This window comes from Tinamus guttatus, unplaced genomic scaffold (assembly GCF_059628265.1).
Source record: "Tinamus guttatus ecotype Peru unplaced genomic scaffold, ASM5962826v1 Tinamus_guttatus_pri_ptg000197l, whole genome shotgun sequence".
In the NCBI taxonomy this organism is placed as follows: domain Eukaryota; kingdom Metazoa; phylum Chordata; class Aves; order Tinamiformes; family Tinamidae; genus Tinamus; species Tinamus guttatus.
Window position 1 is genome coordinate 3,897,477 of NW_028288731.1, and position 19,849 is coordinate 3,917,325.

The 19,849-nt window shown below is 41.1% G+C and overlaps 1 protein-coding gene across 2 annotated transcripts in view; it reads left to right on the forward strand.

Annotated features, from left to right (window-relative positions):
• PARD3B (par-3 family cell polarity regulator beta) overlaps positions 1-19,849 on the forward strand; it is a 354,457-nt gene that overhangs the window by 171,006 nt on the left and 163,602 nt on the right. For both annotated transcript variants that reach the window (XM_088523731.1, XM_010213086.2), the window contains 2 exons: positions 10,676-10,861; positions 17,601-17,771. In XM_088523731.1, coding sequence (XP_088379857.1) covers positions 10,676-10,861; positions 17,601-17,771 — 357 coding nt within the window. The remainder of the gene's footprint in view (positions 1-10,675; positions 10,862-17,600; positions 17,772-19,849) is intronic.

Sequence of the window (19,849 nt, forward strand, 5' to 3'; positions counted from 1 at the left end):
AAGATACCCCTGGAATTCAGACCCCTCAGAGGCAATGCCCAAAATGCCTTTGGAGCTTGTTGCTCAAGTGGAGCCTGGTTTCTGCATCGATTTTCAGGAAGAGCATGAGAGCTGCATGGGCGCAAAGCAAACAAAATAAAGTAACGGAGATGGCATTTGTTGTGTGGATCTATAACAATATAATTTGACTTCCCCTCGTAGCAGGGCTGCTGTCTGGAGAAAGCTTTGTCTCAGGAATGTTTTCTCTTCTGAAAGCCAGGCGGAAGCAGGGTCTGGGGGGCTGCTCCCGTGGTATACGCTGCTGAATCGCGAGCAAGCAGGAAAATGTATGCAGAGCAGCAAACCTTTCCCACCAGCCAAGAGAGAGATGTGATACGAGTGAAGATGAATCAGTGTTTCAAAAGGGCATTATTAAATTATAGTGATTTGGGGCTTCAGTTGCGCTAGCCCTAGCAACATCTGAGAGTCATACAGTTACATTGTTTGCACATAATGAGGGAATAAAATAGGAAGCACAATCTTCCTACTGTTGTAAGAATAAGAGGATCTAATGATTTTTTTTTTTTGTTTCCCCCCCATTTGAAGCAGATCAGTAAAGTAGAATTTGGACCAACCGCAGGCTGTCCTCCTTATTATCCAGTTAGCCAAATGTTAGTAGTAATTCATGCCAGCTGTTGACAATGTAACAGCTGAGTAAGGAGCTGGTTCCAAAACTCAGGGGAAGATCTTGATTCACTTAATTACCACTGTCTGTAGACTGGCCTGTGATTAGTGCATTCTGTAAGGTGCATTTGGGGGTTTAAACTGTAATGCTGATTATTTTCTAGAGGGTGGTTAAGATTACAGAAGGAAACTGGCTCCCCTGAACAGGTTTGAATTTTCCAGCTGTTACCAAAGTAAGTGGAATGCCTATCAAGCTGTGGCTACTGTTTTGTTCTGTCTTGAAAACAGTGTTTTGATCATGTGTGTTTGTTGCATCTTGTCTTTCCTCCAGGAAAAAAATGTGTGGTCTGAAGGTGGCATTTCTTTTAATAATGATACAAAGATCATTTCTTTCCCCTCCTCTTTCTGCATACCCCCTTGGTAAAAGCAACACTGCTTAAATGAGAACTAGCTCTGGTGTGACCCGTTCCATGCCATGGCCAGATGAAAATCTGAGCCCCTTTTTCACAGATGTTCTTGTGCTGTTAATGAGCTCTCAGGCTAGTGGATGTTATGGAGATAGCCAAGGAAGTGTCTTTCTGCCACACTCAGAAGTAGAAATAAAGCACTGGAAAGATTAGGTACATATTTCTTGAAGTTAGATCATATACATACTCTAAGCTTTGTATACACTTGATATCAGAATAGGGTGACTTTTTACTTATCAGTTTCAGTCATAATTCCCATTTCTGTGGTTTCTGGGCACATTCTCTGCTTAGTGATAAATGGGGGAGAAAGGGGAACAAACTAGCGTTTTTACAGCAAAGGCTAAAAGAACAACTATATAAAATGTAGCTGTTGATCATTAACTCCCAGGTTCTCTTTTATGCCTGTACTATACAGAATGGAAGGAATGATGGGAGGCAAGTTCAATTAAGCATTTTTTTTCTGCTCACCGTGCGATTAACTTTTATGCTTCTGTCTTCCTCTAATTAATTTCTTCCACTGCCTTGAACTCTGTGCCTAAAGGAGGAGAACTTGTTTGCCTAAAGTGTTGTCCATTTTGTTTTTAGTATTCAAAGCTTATGTTCTATTGCTTCCCCTTAATTGTTTCTTGCCTTTTTATCTGCAGGAAATAATAGATGAAATTTCAGCCTGGACTTAACTGTTTTTTGCACCTGCTTTTGTGGTTAAGGCAGTGACTGTAATGCCCAATTAACCCGAAATGGACAAGTGATTTCAGTCACAGCATAATCCCAATAAGTAGCAATTTTCCCTTGCACCCTCTCTATTCAAGGAGGGAAAAAGGTCTATTAGAAAAATAGGTCAATATACATATATTGGATTTTAATAACATACACGAGATCCAGTACTCGAGTTGTTCTGCGTGGTAGAGAGGGAAATCATGAGCACGCATGGCACCTTTCATGTGGAATTACTGTGCAATCGATGTGGCTACAAGCACTCTCCCTGCCTGCTCTGGAGGGTTTTTTGAGGGCAAGTGTCTAGTTTGGGGGCTGCAGATCCTCAGTATCCGGAGGAGCTGGGAAAGGAGCCGCCTGCGTCTGTGCAAAGGTGTCGTCTTGGCGCGGAAGCGCTCGGCAGTGCAGCTCCTCCAAGGCTTCCAGCCTTCCCTGATTATGGAATTATTTCAGAGCATGGTTGCTCGTGGTTGGCTTAGCCTGGAGTCCTGGCAACTCTGCTTTGAGGCGCAGTGAATTAGTCGCCTTGCTGCCTGGATGAGACAGTGAGAGCTTCCTCTTTAGAAGGAGTCACAGCACGAGGAGCTCGACTTTCTTTCCTGTCCCTGTGGCAGCAGGTGTGGCAGAAAGTGCCCTATTATTTTTATTGTTGGAGGGACTTCCAGCATTTCCAATGTGCAATAAATTACCTGCGTAGTTCAAGTATTTTAAGCATGTTTACATGCTTAAACATGTAAACATTAAACATCACCCAGGTCTACCATTTTTCAGTAGCTAAGCCCTCACCGTTAGGTGCTGATACAGCTACCAATGTGGCAAACATTTTTGTTGTGCTTTTCTGTGAGCCAATGGCCATCAGTCTCGGGGGCTGCATTCCCTGTGGGTCTAGCACTGCTTTCTCAGGGCATTAGGAGTGTTATAATCCAGCGGTGGCTGCCTTGGAGATTCTAGTTTTCCACTTTCCAGCAAATATAAGGAGCATCAAAAGAGCGGTCCCAAACCTGGGGGTGAGAGCACTCGTTGCCAGCAAGAACTTCCAGTGGTGCCCTGCTGGGAATGAAAAATTTTGAGTGGAGACAAGTGGGAAGTGAAAAGCCTGATGTTACCCCTAGCGCAGGATTTTGTATTTGCTTATGAAAACTCCTGGATTGAGAGGGGTCCTACCTCGGAGCACTGGCAGAGCAGCCGTTGGCTTGATGGCATCGCTAGTTCAGCAATGGCCTGGAGCACACCCGAGTTAGTGAAACCAGAAAGATGTGCAGCTCAGACTGGAAATAGGTGTCTCAGCAGAGCACATGTCTTAAATACTCACCCGCATTTACAGTATTTACTTATCTTGAAAATTTTTGGATAATTCTTTAATTTCCTTGGCAGCTGTAGTACCGTGCCATCTACACAAATCAGACTTGTACTGCATATGGTACATGAAATACTTCAGAAGTCTCCGTGCCTTAGAGTCCATGAAAATTTTTCCTAGGACCAACATAATGTAAAATGTAATGTAAAAATTGACATAAAAGAACCTACACACTGTGCAGTGCTTTTTTAAACATCCTTTTAGAACAGTAACCAATAAATCAAGCAAGGAAAGAGTGGGATTTGTACATCACAATATTGTGAGCAGTCTGCTTGCAGTATATTCCAAAAGTGTACAGTAACAGCAATCCTAAATTCCCCTTGAAAGTACCATGCAGTCGCCCATCTCTTCGTAAGCAATAAGATTTTAGGATGTAAAAGATGAAGTAAATTAACTGCAAAGGCTCCTGCACAGAAGGATGCTTAAGCACATGGCTAATGCTCAGCACTGGGATGAGGATGGGTGTTTTAACCGTGGGACATACCTTATTTTAGGATGTAATTTGTCTCCCTCTATTTTCTGTGGTTATGTAAGTTAACGGATTAAGTGAGACTGCATTTTTAAGCACTGAGGAGCAGTGCCATGTCGAGTTATTACTTAGGACAAAACTCTTTCACAAGGACAAAGTGTTTCTTTGTGTAAAACTTGCTGTGGCATTTTCAGTATGTATTGGGAGTGAACTGGAGGATCTCCATTTTCGAAGCCTCCTGTGACATCAAATAGTAAACAGAAAAGCCTTGGATAAAGAGCCGAATCTAATTCTGCTGCTATTCAAAGCTATAATTCCAGGGAGTCTAGATAATTCAAAACAGAACCATTTTAGCCGATATGACACAAATTCTTAGTGTGCTACGTTAATGTGAAAAGTATCCAAGTAGAGTATAATGTATCTCCGTGGGTTTGCTATTTTTTTGGTTTTATCTTAACGGGGTGTGCCATTAGTGACCCTCTAGTTTTTATTGCAAAATGGAATATAGATGATTTTAAAGAAGCCGGTATGAAAGCATCTGTCAAAAGTGCTGAAGATGGATATATGCAGCAATGGCTTGGGTTATTTACTGGATTGTGACAAGATTACAGCAGGGCATTACCTTGGAGTACTATTTTGAAAAGCCTTACTGTATCTCCATTACAAAATGCTGTGCAGATTTTGTAGATTTGATTCAATAAATGAGCTGTGAGCAAAATATTTCTTAATTGTGTCTAAGCTCTTGGAAAGAGCATAAAGAATAGTCCAAAGAAGACGGTATCTTCCTTTTCAAGTTTTTCTTGCCAATAATAGCTATGTGGTGCCGCAATTTAAATACAGCTCTTTAGCTTATAGAAGGCTTTGCAGTAAGTAGTTGCAAAAGCATGCAAATGTCTTATTTCCTTCATAAGCCTTTGAAAATAACCCTCCTGGGTCCCTTGCCTTTTGCTCTGAGCTCTGAATAGCGCTCCAGGGAGTTGGCATCTCTTATCAGAAATGAGCAGCCAGACAAGGGGCAGGCAGCATATTGAGAGACCATAATAGTGTGTTGGTCAAGGGCATCACACAGGTACTGAAAGGTCTCTTGTTGTGTTAAACAAATGCTATTTCCTTCCTGGCTTAAGTAGGAGCTAATTTTTTTGTAAGCTTCTCTTTTGGCAAAAGAACAATAAAGATAAATAAGGCAACCTTTCCAGGGAGAGATATGCATTAGATTATCATAAATCCACAGATAAAAAGTGCAGTGGTCAATGAGAACAGGCACTGTAGGATTAAATAAAAGGGCTAATTGAAAGCGGTGTCCCATGGTAGATGGAGGATTGACACGCTATTTAGTAGATATTACCATGGACTAAACGGAAGGGAGAAAATACAGTGCACAAAGGTTACAATTCTGTTGGTACTGGTGACTGAGCATTCTGTGTGTAGCAGACATAGGAGAAGGCTAGAAGTGTTTTATTTCTACTTTAGAAGGTTGGGAATCTGTTGGTGAGACTTGCTTGCATCACACTAAAACTATATAACATTTTAAGAATCCTTTATTTTAGCCTTTTAATTAAGAAATCAGAGCTCTGTAGCGTAGATGTGCTTGTAAGAATTAAGTAGTCATTGGCAGAATGTCAATTAACCAAATGCTTCTTGAGATTCCTGTGTGAAGGTGAACAGGCCAGGCCACCTCAGCACTCCGGTCACCCCAAAGTCTTCTCTCTTGCTTGTCTGGACTTTGGTTTAGGTGTAAGACTCCCAGTTTGTTGTCATACTAACACCGAGTCACTTACCCACATCTGCAGCAGAGAATAATTTCAGTGGTAGCTGCCATTTAATGCCTGAAGTGCTGATGTACAGTACATTGGCAAAGGTGAAAGTTTGATGAGGTTGTTGGGTGAGTATAACACAAAAAAAAAAAAGTATCCGTGATCTTGAAGAAATCGGTAGGAGGTTTTTCCTGGCCTGAGAATTTATATGTTGCAGTTCATTTCATTCGTTCTGTTTTTAAGTGAATTCAGAGTCTAGGATGATGTTGAGTTAAAAAGTCTTTTTAATGGAGTTCAAGGTCTGGTGCATTGGAGTGGAGTTGCTTTACCAGACCATAACTCAGTTCATGGTGGTTGCTCCATTGTGAAGTATTGATGCCCTGGGACAGGGTTTTAGCAATGTCAGGGAAACGGAGGCGTCGGGAATTCAGCTCTGTGAGTTACTAGCAGCAATTAACATTCATACCTGCATTGCCTGGGAGCAGGACCATCACTCATGAAATTAGTTGCCCAAATGAAGCGGTTAATTGATGAGCTGTTAACTTCAGGATGGCTGGAGCTTTTCTGGTCAGCAATGAGAAGGCATTCCTTGTGCAGAACAGCAGGATCAGGATAAAAATTTGAAACCATTTTGTGAGTATTGGATAAAATTAAAACTCTACATAGTGTATTTGTTTCGCCCTTCTTCGTTTCTCCTGGTTTTTCTATTTCTGCTTCCTCCCATGTTCTCCCACAAAGAAAAAGGTTTTCAATCCTATATTTGTACCAAAGAGTACAAATCTTGATTTCACAGATTGAATACTCATGTACTTGGTATCAAATGCCATGTAACAAATAGGAAATGAACATTTTAAGTGAATAAAAACAGAGTTTACTTTATCTTATAATGAATTAATTGTTTTTTTTTTTTTCTTTCCATGTGTTGTTTCCCATACCTGGGAAATCATTGATAAGTTATTCACTCTCCCTTATAGGCAAATAATTTTTGATAGTACTGTTAAATAAAGTTCAGTGTTATTTTAAATCAACTTTAGCTGGATCTTAGGGCAATGCTGAATATAAATACTACACAAGAGAGGTTTTAGATGAATTGGCTGCACTGAACAAGCAGCTCTTGTGCAGGGCTTTGGGGAAGATTAGTGAGTTCCCCAGTAATAGACAAAAGCAGCTGTTGTTTAAAATGAAATTAAATTTACTAAGGTTTTCTGTATGATGAAACTATGCTTCCCTGAGAACTGTAGCAAGGTAAATGGTAGTGAAATGTTATGGATTCCAAATTAGGTACTGGAGAAAGCAGAGGAAACTTAATACTGACAAAGATTTACTATACATGTCTGGTGTCTTGCTGAATACATCTTAATGTCTCCAATTTGATAGATAACATGTCCAGGCATGCAGACAATAATCTGGTACATTACTAACAAGACCTAATAGATGGAATAATTATGTCAATGAAGTTGGAAAATGTTATATAACATGAAACAACAGGGTCGCTTTTTTATTACTTTGCTTTTAGCATTTTATTTGCAACAATATTAAACACAATTCAGTTAAACTCAGTTATATATAACTACACAAAGTATTGTTATCTTAGTAAACTTTATAGTGGGAGACATCAAGAGACCACCTAGTCAGTCTGTTTTTCCCCAGATATCAAGGGTAAAATTTTTTCTCGAGTCTTGCTGACATTTCCCTGACTGCTATTTCAACAAGCTATTTCTTATGTCAAAAATTGCCTGCAAAAAAGGAGGGAGAAATGTTATTGTAAAGTATTTTGAAGACAATTACTATGTCCCCTTTTAGGCTCTTTTTCACAAGGTTAAACAAGATTGTTTCACTGCTGTCCTCTGGACTGCAGCCAGGTTGTTTCCTGAAGCCTGCAGCTGAAACCGGGGCTCCTATGGAGCTTTTTCCAGGAGCAAAAGGGTGGTTTCCTGCATCTTACAGGCAGCCCTACTACTGCCCTTACTGAGGTTCCGACACAAGCAGGGAAGGCTGCGACCTGGAGACCAAAGTCCCACGGTGGGTGAGGGATGAGCAACAACAAAATTGGCAACGCTTGAGTTGGAGGCCGGCATCCTAATCGATACCAGACTCGCTTGCACGGTTTATATTCGTGCAAGGGCTTGAGGGACTTGTTCAGATCCTGTTGCCTTTGTTTCTTTATGATTTTTGCTTTAACAAATGCTTTAGGTTTTTAACTTGAAATTAATATACATCTTGGAGCTTAAAGTAAAACAGTTTAGACACTTCTGAGAAATAAGCTAGGGAAAAATTACTCTCTCTTGTTTTTCTTGCAAGAGATACATTTTTTTTTTTCCCTTGGAAAAAAAAAAGGCAGAATTTTGTGTTGAGGTTTGCCTTCAGCCATACCCATTAAAAACCGACACGAGCGTGACCAAATTCTGTTTTATATAAAGTGCAAGTTCATGCAGAGACAATATTAATGACAATTTCTTGTAAAAGTAGGTGTCAGCACTGAGAGCAGAGCACCTTCATCTACTGTGGTAGAAAACCTGCCTCACTGCTGTGATCATGGTATTGTGGAAAAGGAAACCACTGTTAATACCCAGAAGGGGTAAGATGTAGGGGCTGTGGTTTAACTGGAATACGGAATACTTCTGGAGGGAGAGCGGGGAGGCTAGAACTTGCCGTGTGTTTAGAGGAACGGCTCGTGAGCTCTGGAAACCAGAAGTGGTAGGAGGATAACAGTAACAGTAGGTGGAGGAAGAATGATATTGGATAGGAATGTGGGGAGTAAGGCTTGCAAGTGCTGATAAGCTACGGTTGAAGGAAAAGTTGAAGAAAATCTACAGCAGATGAAGGCCTACAATGGACTCTGCGATTCTTGGGGAGATTATGGAGATTCCAGAACTGGAGATTAACAAGTTCCAAGCTGCTGAGGCCAGCGAGTGGGATGCAGGGCCCCAGCAAAGCTAGCAGTGTGACTGCCCTTGCAAAGTGGAGCGGCAAGGTGTCCAAGCCCCTCGAGCCTCCACATGGCTGTTGCAGAATCCCTGGTGTCTCCCCTTCTCATGCTGGACCTTGAAATAAAGGGCTGTGGTTCGATTCGAGCAGCAGAAGTGCAGTGTATAGGTTTATACTATAGGAACCAGTGCTCCAGCTCCGATTCCAGCTCTGCAGCTGACCTTGCAGCTGAGGAGAGCAGCCCAAAGGAACTACTCGCCCAGGGAACCAGTGAAGTAATGAGAAACCGCCTGTCCTGCAGGAATACAGGGCACGTCGTGTCTGGGACTGTGATGAGACCTGAGAAGAATGTCCCCTGTCCAGGCAGGACATGCCTCTTGCATGACCCCCCTAATCTTAAGAGTTTCTACATCATCTGGCAAACATATTTGTTAAAAAATAAAAAACCTGCACTCCTTCCCCCTAAAGCTTGGGAAAGTTAAATGCAAAACATTCAATGGCCTCTGTGTTGGCATTAATTCTTCTAAAGTAAGTTGGAGCAGGAGTGTCTACAATTTTTCTTTCTCTGTTGTTCACAATATTATGAACTTGTGGGGGGTTTTTTTATGTTCAGGACATCTCTGCAGCCACAGCAAAGAAAAAGTGCCGTATCTGTGACTGAGAATCGTCTGCCTCTAGTGAACAGAGCGAGGAGAGCAGATGAGTAGCACAAGCCCCAGAGATAAGTGCTACTTTAAAGAGAGTTATCAGTGTCAGTGCTATGTCATTTTATATTTGGCAGTTAGGTTAATTGTATTGACTTGGTATCATGTAGTTATATTCCAGGAAGAATTTGTGTGAGGTATATACATCATATTTTGGGATTGAGGTTTATAGTCCTGGCTCTGTGGGTCATGTGGTTTCTCCCTAGCCTCCGGTAGCTGCTTCTCATCAGTGAAGTGGCATCTGAAATAAATGTGAGTATACTCAGGGGTTATTGCTTCTATTTTTTATCATTTCTCCAGGATTTCAGTTTCTGCCCTGAGTTTTATGGTTATTTTGCTTGTCGAACTTATGCTGTCTAAGGTCATCTGTCCACTCCTGATCCGACAGCATAATAGATGAGGAAAATATGGGACTACCCTGGCTGCTGAGAAACCATCTGTACTGCTGGCATCTCTGTTGACAATCTCGGCCGTGCTGATACTGCGGAACTGCAGCTTATTCCCTGGAAATGGCCCTTCCTCATTAGCTGTAAGGAGGATTGGCCCAGCTCACCCTCCTTGCGTGTGGCCTTTAGTTGGGAATTTTACAGAAGACTTAAAACACCTTTGAAAACAGGCCCCAATAATCTTTCAATCTCTATTTGGGTGCTCCATTTTCATATTTTTTCCTATTAATTTTCAACACTAGTATTGCAAAGAGTAGAAAAAATCCAAATGACAAGAAATATAAACCAATTATTTGCCTTATGGGAAAGGAAGTGTGAAGTAAAACTGGCTGTGATGCAAAAGGTCTTTTGTGCTAATATCTTATGTGCACACTTTGCTCCCTACTATTTGTGCAGAATGCCAGTACGAATACTTCATGCTAGAATTTCTTTACTTTTTAGTTTCCAAATAGCTTTAAGAAAATGAAGAAGAAACAAAAGAGTAGAAAACTGCAGATATAGTCCGCAGTAAAAAAACACTGTTTCTCATTTTTCCTAGAGACAGAATCTTGGCTTTGCAGTCTTGTAAACAACCATCTAACCTAGCAAAAATCTTTGTATTAACCCACACCAGGGGAAAAAAAAATGTGTGGGGAATAAAAGTATGCACAGAGGGGTTTATGCAGAGTAGCTGGCTGCATTTTCAATTCTCACCCTCACTTTTGTTGCACCAACTTTCTTCTGTAGTCAGGCTTTAAGGGAAGGATTATTTTGTAAGAAGGTAACTCAGTTTTCAGTGGGGAATGGGATTTATCATTATAACTATCACTACAGTTTGTGAGCTGGAAAGACAGTGAGAGTTTTATGGCTTAAATTTTTAATACACCTTCATTTAAAATAAGTGTCAGGTTTTTATGTTCTCCTGTGACTTTGGCTTTGTAATATGTGGGACTAAACTATTTTTGTCTTGTATTTAGGCATATTCCTAAGTATTGTTAATAAAACATTTTAGGCTACATCATGTGACTAAATCACAGCTAAATGCAGTCTTATAAATATAAGACTGTGGTTCTTTGAACTGCTTTCTCGAAAGGAAGACTATTACTTGTTGTTTTAATAGCTTTGTGAAACTAGTTTATGCATTGTTTGTGTGCCCCCTTTCAGTTATATTTTCATATTTATTTTTCCCAACAGAAAGGAGAGCCAAACTGCAGTATTCTTTCTCCAGAAACCACAGAGCAGCTGACATTTGAGATTCCTCTGAACGATTCTGGCTCTGCTGGGCTCGGTGTGAGTTTAAAAGGCAACAAATCTCGGGAGACTGGAGCTGATCTTGGGATTTTCATCAAGTCCATTATTCATGGAGGTGCTGCTTTTAAGGTATGCAAAAAAAAAAAAAACCCAGACTCTTAGAATTCAGACATTTCTGTGTTCAATCCTGAATCTGGCCTGATAACTGTTGTAGGAATGATAATGATGGTTGAATTTCTTTTCATACTCAGAAAGCATTGGGATTCTAAATAGTGTATTTTGAAAATATATATATTTATCAACACATTCTATGTGTATATAAATGCACAGTGTTTGGTTAAAGCTTTGATTCTATAAAGTATATTTCATAAATATTCTATAACAATATATTACATCTATGTATTAATAACAAGCATAATTCTGGGTACAGATGCCCACATGCTGCTTTGTGTCTTTGGGAGGTGAAGATGGATGTGGGGTAGGATTCCCAGCTGTGTGCAGGCCAGAGGCGTTCTGCTTTCCATTTTCTCGTGGTGTGTTTTAAAAATCTGTCTTGTGGATTAGAACAAGGGATCTCTGATGTATTTTGAGAGACTAGAGTATCTGTGTTGATTTTTGTTTAACATGGTGATTTCTTTAATTTTGACTTGTTTTATTTCATGATTTTGCTGATAGGTATGGTTACTGGAATTACTTAAACTGCATGTCTGTTGTAGGAGAATGTTTTTTCTTGCAGCTTTTTTTGGAATGTCAGATTGTGTGCTGGACTTCATAGGCAGTCTGTAGATGCTCAGCAGAGGCGTCCCATCTAAGGCCTTCAGGTGTTGTGCTGCGCTACCAACGCTTTCTACTGTGGGCTCTCCTGCCTTCACACATCGAGTAGGTGTGTGCTGAGAGTGAATTATGACTGCCTGAACTGTGAGCCAAGGCAGGGAGCAAGGGGAAGCTGTTCCCTCAGGTCTGAAATGGGTTAGACTTTCCAAATACCAACTATGGAGAGAAATCTTTATCTGTCTCCAGTGTTTTATTCTTGTTCCATATCTGCTTCCATCATCTACAGCTGCTCTCTTTGCCTTCCAAAATGTTCTCCTGGTGCCTGCGAGTCGCTCATTCCCGCAGGTGATCCTCTCCCTCTGCTCAGCTCTGGTGCAACCACACCTGGAGTGTTGGGGGCAGTTCTGGGCTCCCCAGCACAAGAGGGACGTGCAGCTTCTAGAGAGGGTCCAGTGTAGAGCCATGAAGATGATTAAGGGACCGGAGCAGCTATCGTATGAGGAAAGACTGAGCAAGCTGGGCCTGTTTAGCCTGGAGAAGAGAAGACTGAGAGGAGATGTGATCAACATGTACACATACCTGAGGGGAGAATGTAGGGAGGATGGGGCCAGGTTCTTCTCTGTGGTTGCTGGTGACAGGATGAGGGGTAACGGGTGCAAGTTGAAACACAGGCAGTTCCATCTCCATGTGAGGAAGAACTTTTCCTGTGAGGGTGACAGAGCTCTGGCACAGGCTGCCCAGAGAGGCTGTGGAGTCTCCTGCTCTGGAGATCTTCCAAACCTGCCTGGATGCCACCCTGTGCCCCTGCTCTGGGTGTCCCTGCTGGAGCAGGAGGTTGGACTAGATGATCTCTAGAGGTCCCTTCCAACCTCAGCCATTCTGTGAGTCAGAGGCATCAGGCAGAGGTGCTGGGCAGTGGGGCAGGCTGGTGAGCTACTGGGCTCAGCGTCACGGGGTTTAGTGCATGCTTGTGCTCAGTGTCCTCTGCACTTGTCCGAGTCTGCCGAGTGGCATGGGCAAACCTACAAACCCACCAAAGCACAAACTTGCTTGCAATTAGGAATTGGTAATTCTGTGATGTTAGGGATTGTGTATTTAATTTCTGCTGGAAATATAACTTGGTATTTTCTTTCTCATCTATTTGCTATTCTAGTCAAAATGCAACTTGGTTGAGGATGTCATTAGTTGTGAAGTAGTTACCAGTTGCCCCTGAGGGGAATTAAAAGGGTAAATAACAATATTATGACTTGTTCCGTTCCCTTTAAGAACTGCATGGGGACTCTTGTACATTTTTATGATTAGGAAGTAATTCAAGTACTTTTTAAACTTTAGGAATTCCATTGACTCTATTTTTATTCCAAATAAAATTTGAAAAAGGTAGCTTTCTTGGAATTATAAGGAAAAGTTTTAGTCTTTTGGGGTTAGTATGCTTAGTTGTTGCAGATCCATAAGGTAATTTTTTCTTTTGTGTTGTCTCAGCAATTCCTTGCAATTCTCTTTTCTATAAAAATGCCTTTTAATTCAGTTTATGTAAATTTCTGTACTGACATCCGCCTGCTGAGTAAGACAATTCACAGCCTTATAACTTCCATGATCATCTATTTACAGTAGCTGGTAAATAGCAATAATCAAGACTTTAGCTTTGATGTAAATGTTTAATACTTTCCTGCTCCTATTTCCTTGTCCCAGTCTCACAGTAATTTCAAAGCTTGGCTTTCCTCAAAAGACTAAACTCATCTATTTGGTATGTATCAGAAATGGGCTAAGAGCTCAGCTGGCCGAATTAGGGCTGGATAAACTCAATTTACCTACGTGTCTGCTGCCTCGTGCAAGAGGGTTTGCTCTGCAAAGGAGGCTGCCTCGGTGCTCAGAGACGCTCCGAGGTGGGACAGCTCTCCCCAGCCCTGCTCCTTTGCCACGTCGTCCTCTCCGTTTGTTTGCTTTGGCCTGAGCCGCCACCAGACTAACGAAGCAGGACTTGGTGCCTGCACTCTTATAAATGGGCAGCTGCTGTGTTCAGTCACCACGAGCTGAAGATAATTTTGTCTTGTGATAACTGCAGTCCTGTGACCTGTGTCGTAGCTTTCTTCCTGTGCAGTTCTCATTGCTGAAGGGTCTGAGTGTAGGTGCCCGAGCATACAAAAGTAGCTGAGGCTCTAACCTTACGTTCAGAAGAATCTCACATCCTCTCTGCTTGATGCGTTTTGAAGAATACGTCTTCAGCATCATGGCTACTGTGGGAGATGCATGGAAAATAGCTGCCTGCCTGCTGCTTAATGACCTCTGTATAGCACAAAACAATCGCTGGGGATTAACATTGATAAAACTTCTTCTATCCTGTTCAAAGCATGTGTATATATTTTTAAATCTGTGCTCATTGTCCTTATTTTAAAAGCTGTCTAGTAGCCATTTTTTAAATGCAAAGACTTTTTTTCTACCCCATTTGGTAGTCGTTCAGAGTATGTTTCCATGTTCTTCATTGTAACTGTCCCTGATAACAAGTATTTAGGATCTAGGATGATCCTAAATCCTATTTAGGATGTCTGTTTGCTTTTCAGTGTACCAAATGTTCTTGGGGAAAAAGTGACATGGGAAATGTTAATGTTTGCTGCCTTTTGGATGGGAGAATTGTCTTAGTGTATCTCACTTGTGCATATGAAGTTTAAGATCTGTTCTTACATTGTTACAGTGCTGACTAAAACAAAATAAAAACCCAACCTCTGTCCACACAGTCAGCATTTGTCTTTAGAAGATGACCTAAAACAGGCAGTTCAATGCATTTTGCTTCAGGGCTGAAATAAATGTCATCCTTCTAATATTTAATATTGTCTAAACATTTTTGATATACCAAATTTCATAAGCTCTTTCACCAGTTGTTTTTAATTTATTTTAATTTTTTTTGAGAAAACATTGTGTATATTTTGGGTTGGTTGGTGTTGTCTGCTATCATTCTGAAGAGAGACCAACATTTTTAGTGTTTTTTTTTTTTTTTCCAAAATTTTAACACAGTGATTTAGCTTTAACATGTTAGTAGCTTTGCAAAGCTCAGTCAGGAATTTGCAAAAATGTAAAGGAAATTGAAATCTTAGGCCTTAGTATTTGTAATTGGAATTCTAATACTATGAGATTAAAATATGGCCTTCTACTGAGTGTACCTTCATGTCTCTTAATGTCCTGTTGTAATTTGTGAAGTGTGTCCGAGTAAGGTGTGCGCAGAGCGCTCGATGCTCGTGGTTACACAGAGCCTTTCCTGTGGAGACCCGCTGGGGTTAACTGCACCATCCTGCCCCTCAGCTGCAGTGGCTTCAGCTTGGCCTAGTTTAAGACATCCTGGCTTTCCAGTAGCGATGCCTTCCTCATGATCAGGAGGCCGATATATGGGAATTGAACATCTCCCCGCTCTGCCGGGGCGGCACGGGCCTGTCCGTCGCGGCGTGGTGGGGCCTGTCTCCGGAGGCCGTGGTGGTGGGTAGGTTCTCCCCAGGCCCAGAGCCTCCAGACAAACCGCCCCGCGTCGGAGCGAGCAAGGGAGCGTTGCCTTCCCCCCTCGGGAGGAGCTCGCTGCAGTTTTGGAGACGGCATTTCAGAAGTGTTTTTGCTGAAATGCCAAATGTTGTTTTGCTGTGCAGAAGCCACAAAGAAGCCTACCTTTCAGAGATGAAAGAAAAAATGTGTTAAAACAACATTTAGCTTGTTTGGAGCCAAGCAGATTGTCTTGCAGTTCAGTCTTCTAAACCAGGCCGTAACACCAGTGATGTGCAAATCTGTGTTTGAAAGCTGTTTAGACTTCGGTGTTTTCAGTCCCCAAAACTGCAGAAAGTTTGTGCTTTCTCTGTGAAGTAACTTCTACCCCATCATGTGCAGGAACAAACAGTGCTCAGCTGTCTCCCAGCCTGCTGCATCTCAGTGGCACAGCAAGGTAGTTTTGCATTTAAGTGGAGTATGTAGCAGAGTGGAAAGAAGGGAGATAGGTCAAAGAAGATCTTTAAGAACTGACATTATTAAAATGTAAAGAAATACAAGTTCTCATATGGAAGAATGACAAAGCAAACTCAAAGAACTGGCAAATTCAGAGGTTCCTGAGCTGCAGTGGTTCATTAAAAATAGGCACCATCTTTAGCATTATTTCATGCTCAGAAATGGAGTCAAGCTAAGATGCATTTGAAAACATTTGTATTTACTTTTGTAAGAAGCTTTAACAAATATTTACTCATAGGTGTTTATCCATGGAAGGGAAAAAAATAATCCAGGAGCCCATGAGGCCGTAAGTAGGAGGACATAAGGAACTGTAAAGATTTCAAAGTTTTATAGAGACTTACAAAAAATAACCTCGTCTTTGCTCCAAACCCCTGCTGCCATGAATGGCTCCGTTCACTTCAGCAAGTTTTGATAGAGCACAAAGGAATTGCAACATGTGCAAGTAATAAAACTCCCTGTTCGACACCATTAACTCTTCTCTCCCTCAGCTGTAGCGAGTCCGATGGCATCATGTTGTACGTAGGAGAAGGGTGGGGTTAACGCAGTGACTTTGGCTCTGTGTAAATTTATGTTGGCAGAAGGCACTGAGCGGAGTGGTGGGAGGGTTTTCAACCTCCTTTCCAAATGGCTTGGCTGTTTGCATTCCCAGCCTCCCCAGAAAACTTCCCTTTCTCTTAATCCCCCTTGGCCGAGTGACTCATCCTCCAGTTGAGTGTCTCTGTGCTCCTTCCCCTCCCGCTGAGCTTGGTTTTCAGGTCCATGCTCTTGCTCCTCATCACTGTGGCACCTCTTGCTATCTGTACTCCGCTCTAGCAACGTGCATGGCACCCAGTTCCATTAAAAATATCACTTAGGAAAACGGGATTTGTCACAGCTGCTGTAACTCACTTGAGCACAGATCACTTAGACTTGGCAGGCACACTAGGAGAGTTAATTGAACATCGTAGTGACAGAAAAAATGAAAATTGAAAAGTATATATATTTTGGATTATTCAGATGTATTGAGATATGTAAACAGTTCGGACGAGTGCCTTACAGAGAATACATAATGAGTCCGTGATTTAATCCAATTTTTTTTTTAACCCAGATAGTGCTTTTCTGTCCAAGTTTCTTTCCTGTTTTTTGGTATCCGCTGCCCTTTTTATATTGTTTTCCTTCAGTCTCTTCCCTCTTTTTCTTCCGCCGAGGTCTGATACTAACTTGCTAATTGTGAATTTAACAAGCTCTAAAAGAGACTCCGATCTCTTAAATTATATAGACCTTATTTTCTTGTTAGAGAGAGAAGAGTCCATGGCACATGTGAAGAAATCCATGGCACATGAGAAGAAATCCATCATGGATGATGGTGGCAATAGCAATAGGATTCCTAAATCACAAAATAGCAGTGTCCACAATTTTATTACAGCCACAAATGTCAGCTAATTCTGGCAGTGAAACTAAATGTCTCCTTTCAAAGCACAGGCTACTTGAGATGGCGCAACCCCAATTTGGTTATTGGCAGCAGATTTGGATGTTAAAATACATGAACAGCATTAATTAAAATCTGGACGCTTAAGTCTTAATGACCATTCTGAACTGAGAACATTTCCCCATATGGTGGCACAGTAATTGTGACAAGGTAAACACTACTGAGAGTATAATACAAAATAATTTTGGAGCGGGCTCTGTTTCTTACCTAATTGTAATAACAGATAACAATGTACTTAAAATCCACTTTGGTGCTTATTCAGGATTTTGCTGTGGATACTAAGAGCCATGGTGTGGGTCCTTTTAACTAACCGAAAGCTGCTTTTCCTGTTTTCTCCTTTCCAGGACTGGTATAAATTAAATTGCATATGCTAAAAAGCAGCAGCATCTGTACGTATGTGTATGTGTGCAATTGCCTTATGAACCCTTCCCAAAATGCTGTGAACAGAAGAAAACATCGGTCAATTAATGGGCACACAGATTTTGTTTTGTTCCCCCCCCGCCTTTCCTCTTAATGAGCTGATATTATGTGGTCTTTTGTGTTTTACTTTCTAAAAAGCAATGTCTGGTTGTCTGCACCTGGCTTTCCTGTATGTAGCACCGGCACCTAATTTTTCTTGCTTTTCCTTGTTTTATTTTTTGCTTGCAGGATGGTCGTTTGCGAGTAAATGACCAGCTTGTTGCAGTTAATGGGGAGTCACTCCTGGGCAAGTCGAATCACGAAGCCATGGAGACTCTGAGGCGCTCCATGTCCATGGAGGGGAACATTCGTGGGAGGATCCAGCTCGTAGTTCTCCGTAGACTGGAGTCCCAAACAGAGGTGAAGTGCTAAACATTTGTGGGATAAACGCCTTTCCAGTTCTGCTGTGTCTGCATTCACGAGGTGGTGGCCAAAGACGTGGTCACCAAGCTCCTCCTGGCAAAACTTTGCCAAACTTCTCAGCTGAATTCCCTGTGTCAGGGCTGACACTGTTTCTGCTTCTCATCTGGGCTTTCTGTTCCCACTTAGGCTATGCTGAAAGTTGCCTCCTGTTTTATTTTGGTGTTCTTACAACTTTCCTGTAGAACAAAAATAATGTGGTCCTGAAAAGGTTTAATAAGGGGGTTGAGGTAGTTTTGACCATTTCTTACCTCCTCAGGGAACAGTTGGGACACAGGTGATGGAAATTTCTCTGATTTAATATGTTGTCATGACCTGTGACCTGGATTTTACTTCATTATTCTTCCTTTTTTCATTATTAGTATGTCTAAAAAGTGGTGTTATTTTTGTGTATGCTTCTTCCAATTCATTTTTACCATCAAAGGATTAATATTTTACTTTCTCTGGTCAGATGAAGTCTACCCCTTCCTAGTAGTTGTTTGTTAACGTAAAATATGTTTAAGCAAGATAGGAAGAGAATAAATTTCTACATATAGTTTTCTAGACCTCCTATCAATTGACCTGTGTCATTCACAACTTGTTTTCAAAAAGGTTTGTTTTTATCATCTCTCCTATTTCCCCCTCACGTGTGTGTGCTCATTCACTTTGTTGTATATGTGAGCCCTAAGTCTGCTGCCTTTCACTTACTACAATCTCCGTTTTAATTTTGACCTTCAAATAAATATTTTAGTGAAATGTCAACAGCTGTACAGTTCCTTAAAACACATATTGGTATGTGATATTAAAAAAAAAAAAAGTAATAAATCCCAGCACAAAATTCCAAGAGATGTCCTTGAGTTTTTTATTTAATGAGCCTTAGTTACACCTTTTGAAGTGTTGAGAATAATTCCATTTGTAGGTGAATTCACACAAAATAGAGGAGATGGCCAAGGTGTGCAGGTGTTGTGTTGTGTAAATAGTTAACTCTCATCATTTTGCTGATTATATTTCTATTTGATTTGCCATCATGGATTGATTGAGAAATACATTTAGAAGAAAATTACTTGCTGCACATTCTGCTCGAACTTTGTCAGGAGAATACTTTGCACAAGCCTCTCTGCAGTCTGTTTTGCCAGGAAAATATGTAAAAATATTCATTAGTAATTCTGGAATATATTAGAGGAAAACACATTTTTGCTTTTCTTTTCAATGTGCCATAGCATTATGCTGTAAGGAAAAATCAAAAAGTATGTGTTACATTGATTGTGGATTCTTGTGACAGATGAAAGATAGCTTACCTTCAAATAGACTCACTGCTGCTAGTTTTCTTCGTTTATTAAAAACCAAATTTTGCAGAAGTGTTCCCGTTGAACATCAGATTAACCTAGTTAAAATATAGAAACTTTTTTTTTGAGTTGACTGTATAGTTTTGTATTTTATCCAGATGTATGAAAGGTAAATAATCTTGACTCATGCCGTATGAAGAATGCATAATGAGGCCTTGATTGAATCAAATTCATTTTAGACAGAAATTAATTTTTGTATGATAGTCCTGAGGTTCAATTGTAATTCCATTTGAGTCTGCAGACCGTAGCAGAAATGGGATGTTGCCCGTTTTTTTCCGTTGCCCAAAGCTGCTTCCTGAGTACTGCATTGCAACCGGGTGGAAGCCGAATCCGTTTAGAAATGCATTATTGTTTTTATTGGTCAGGACACTAATGGAGGTCTTGCATGACAGCTTTATAAGCTGAATACTCTAATTATGCCAGTTACTGATCAGCTGTTGGGATATCGATTGTGTCGTTTATCAAAGAGCTGGGAAAGCAGATTTGCTGTTGTTGTTAGTTCAAGGCTCCCTATCCCACTGGGTAGGAGGCTTTAATTTAGTAGTAGTTTTGCTGCTGCAGGGCCTGATTTAGGCAGCAGTGCACCTGAGAGCAGTACCTGTGGGCCTCCTGGTGCCAGGAATCTTAAGCAATTCAAAGCAGGGAGAAGCAGCATAGTCAGGAACTGTGTGTGGGGTTTGTGCCTCTGACCCT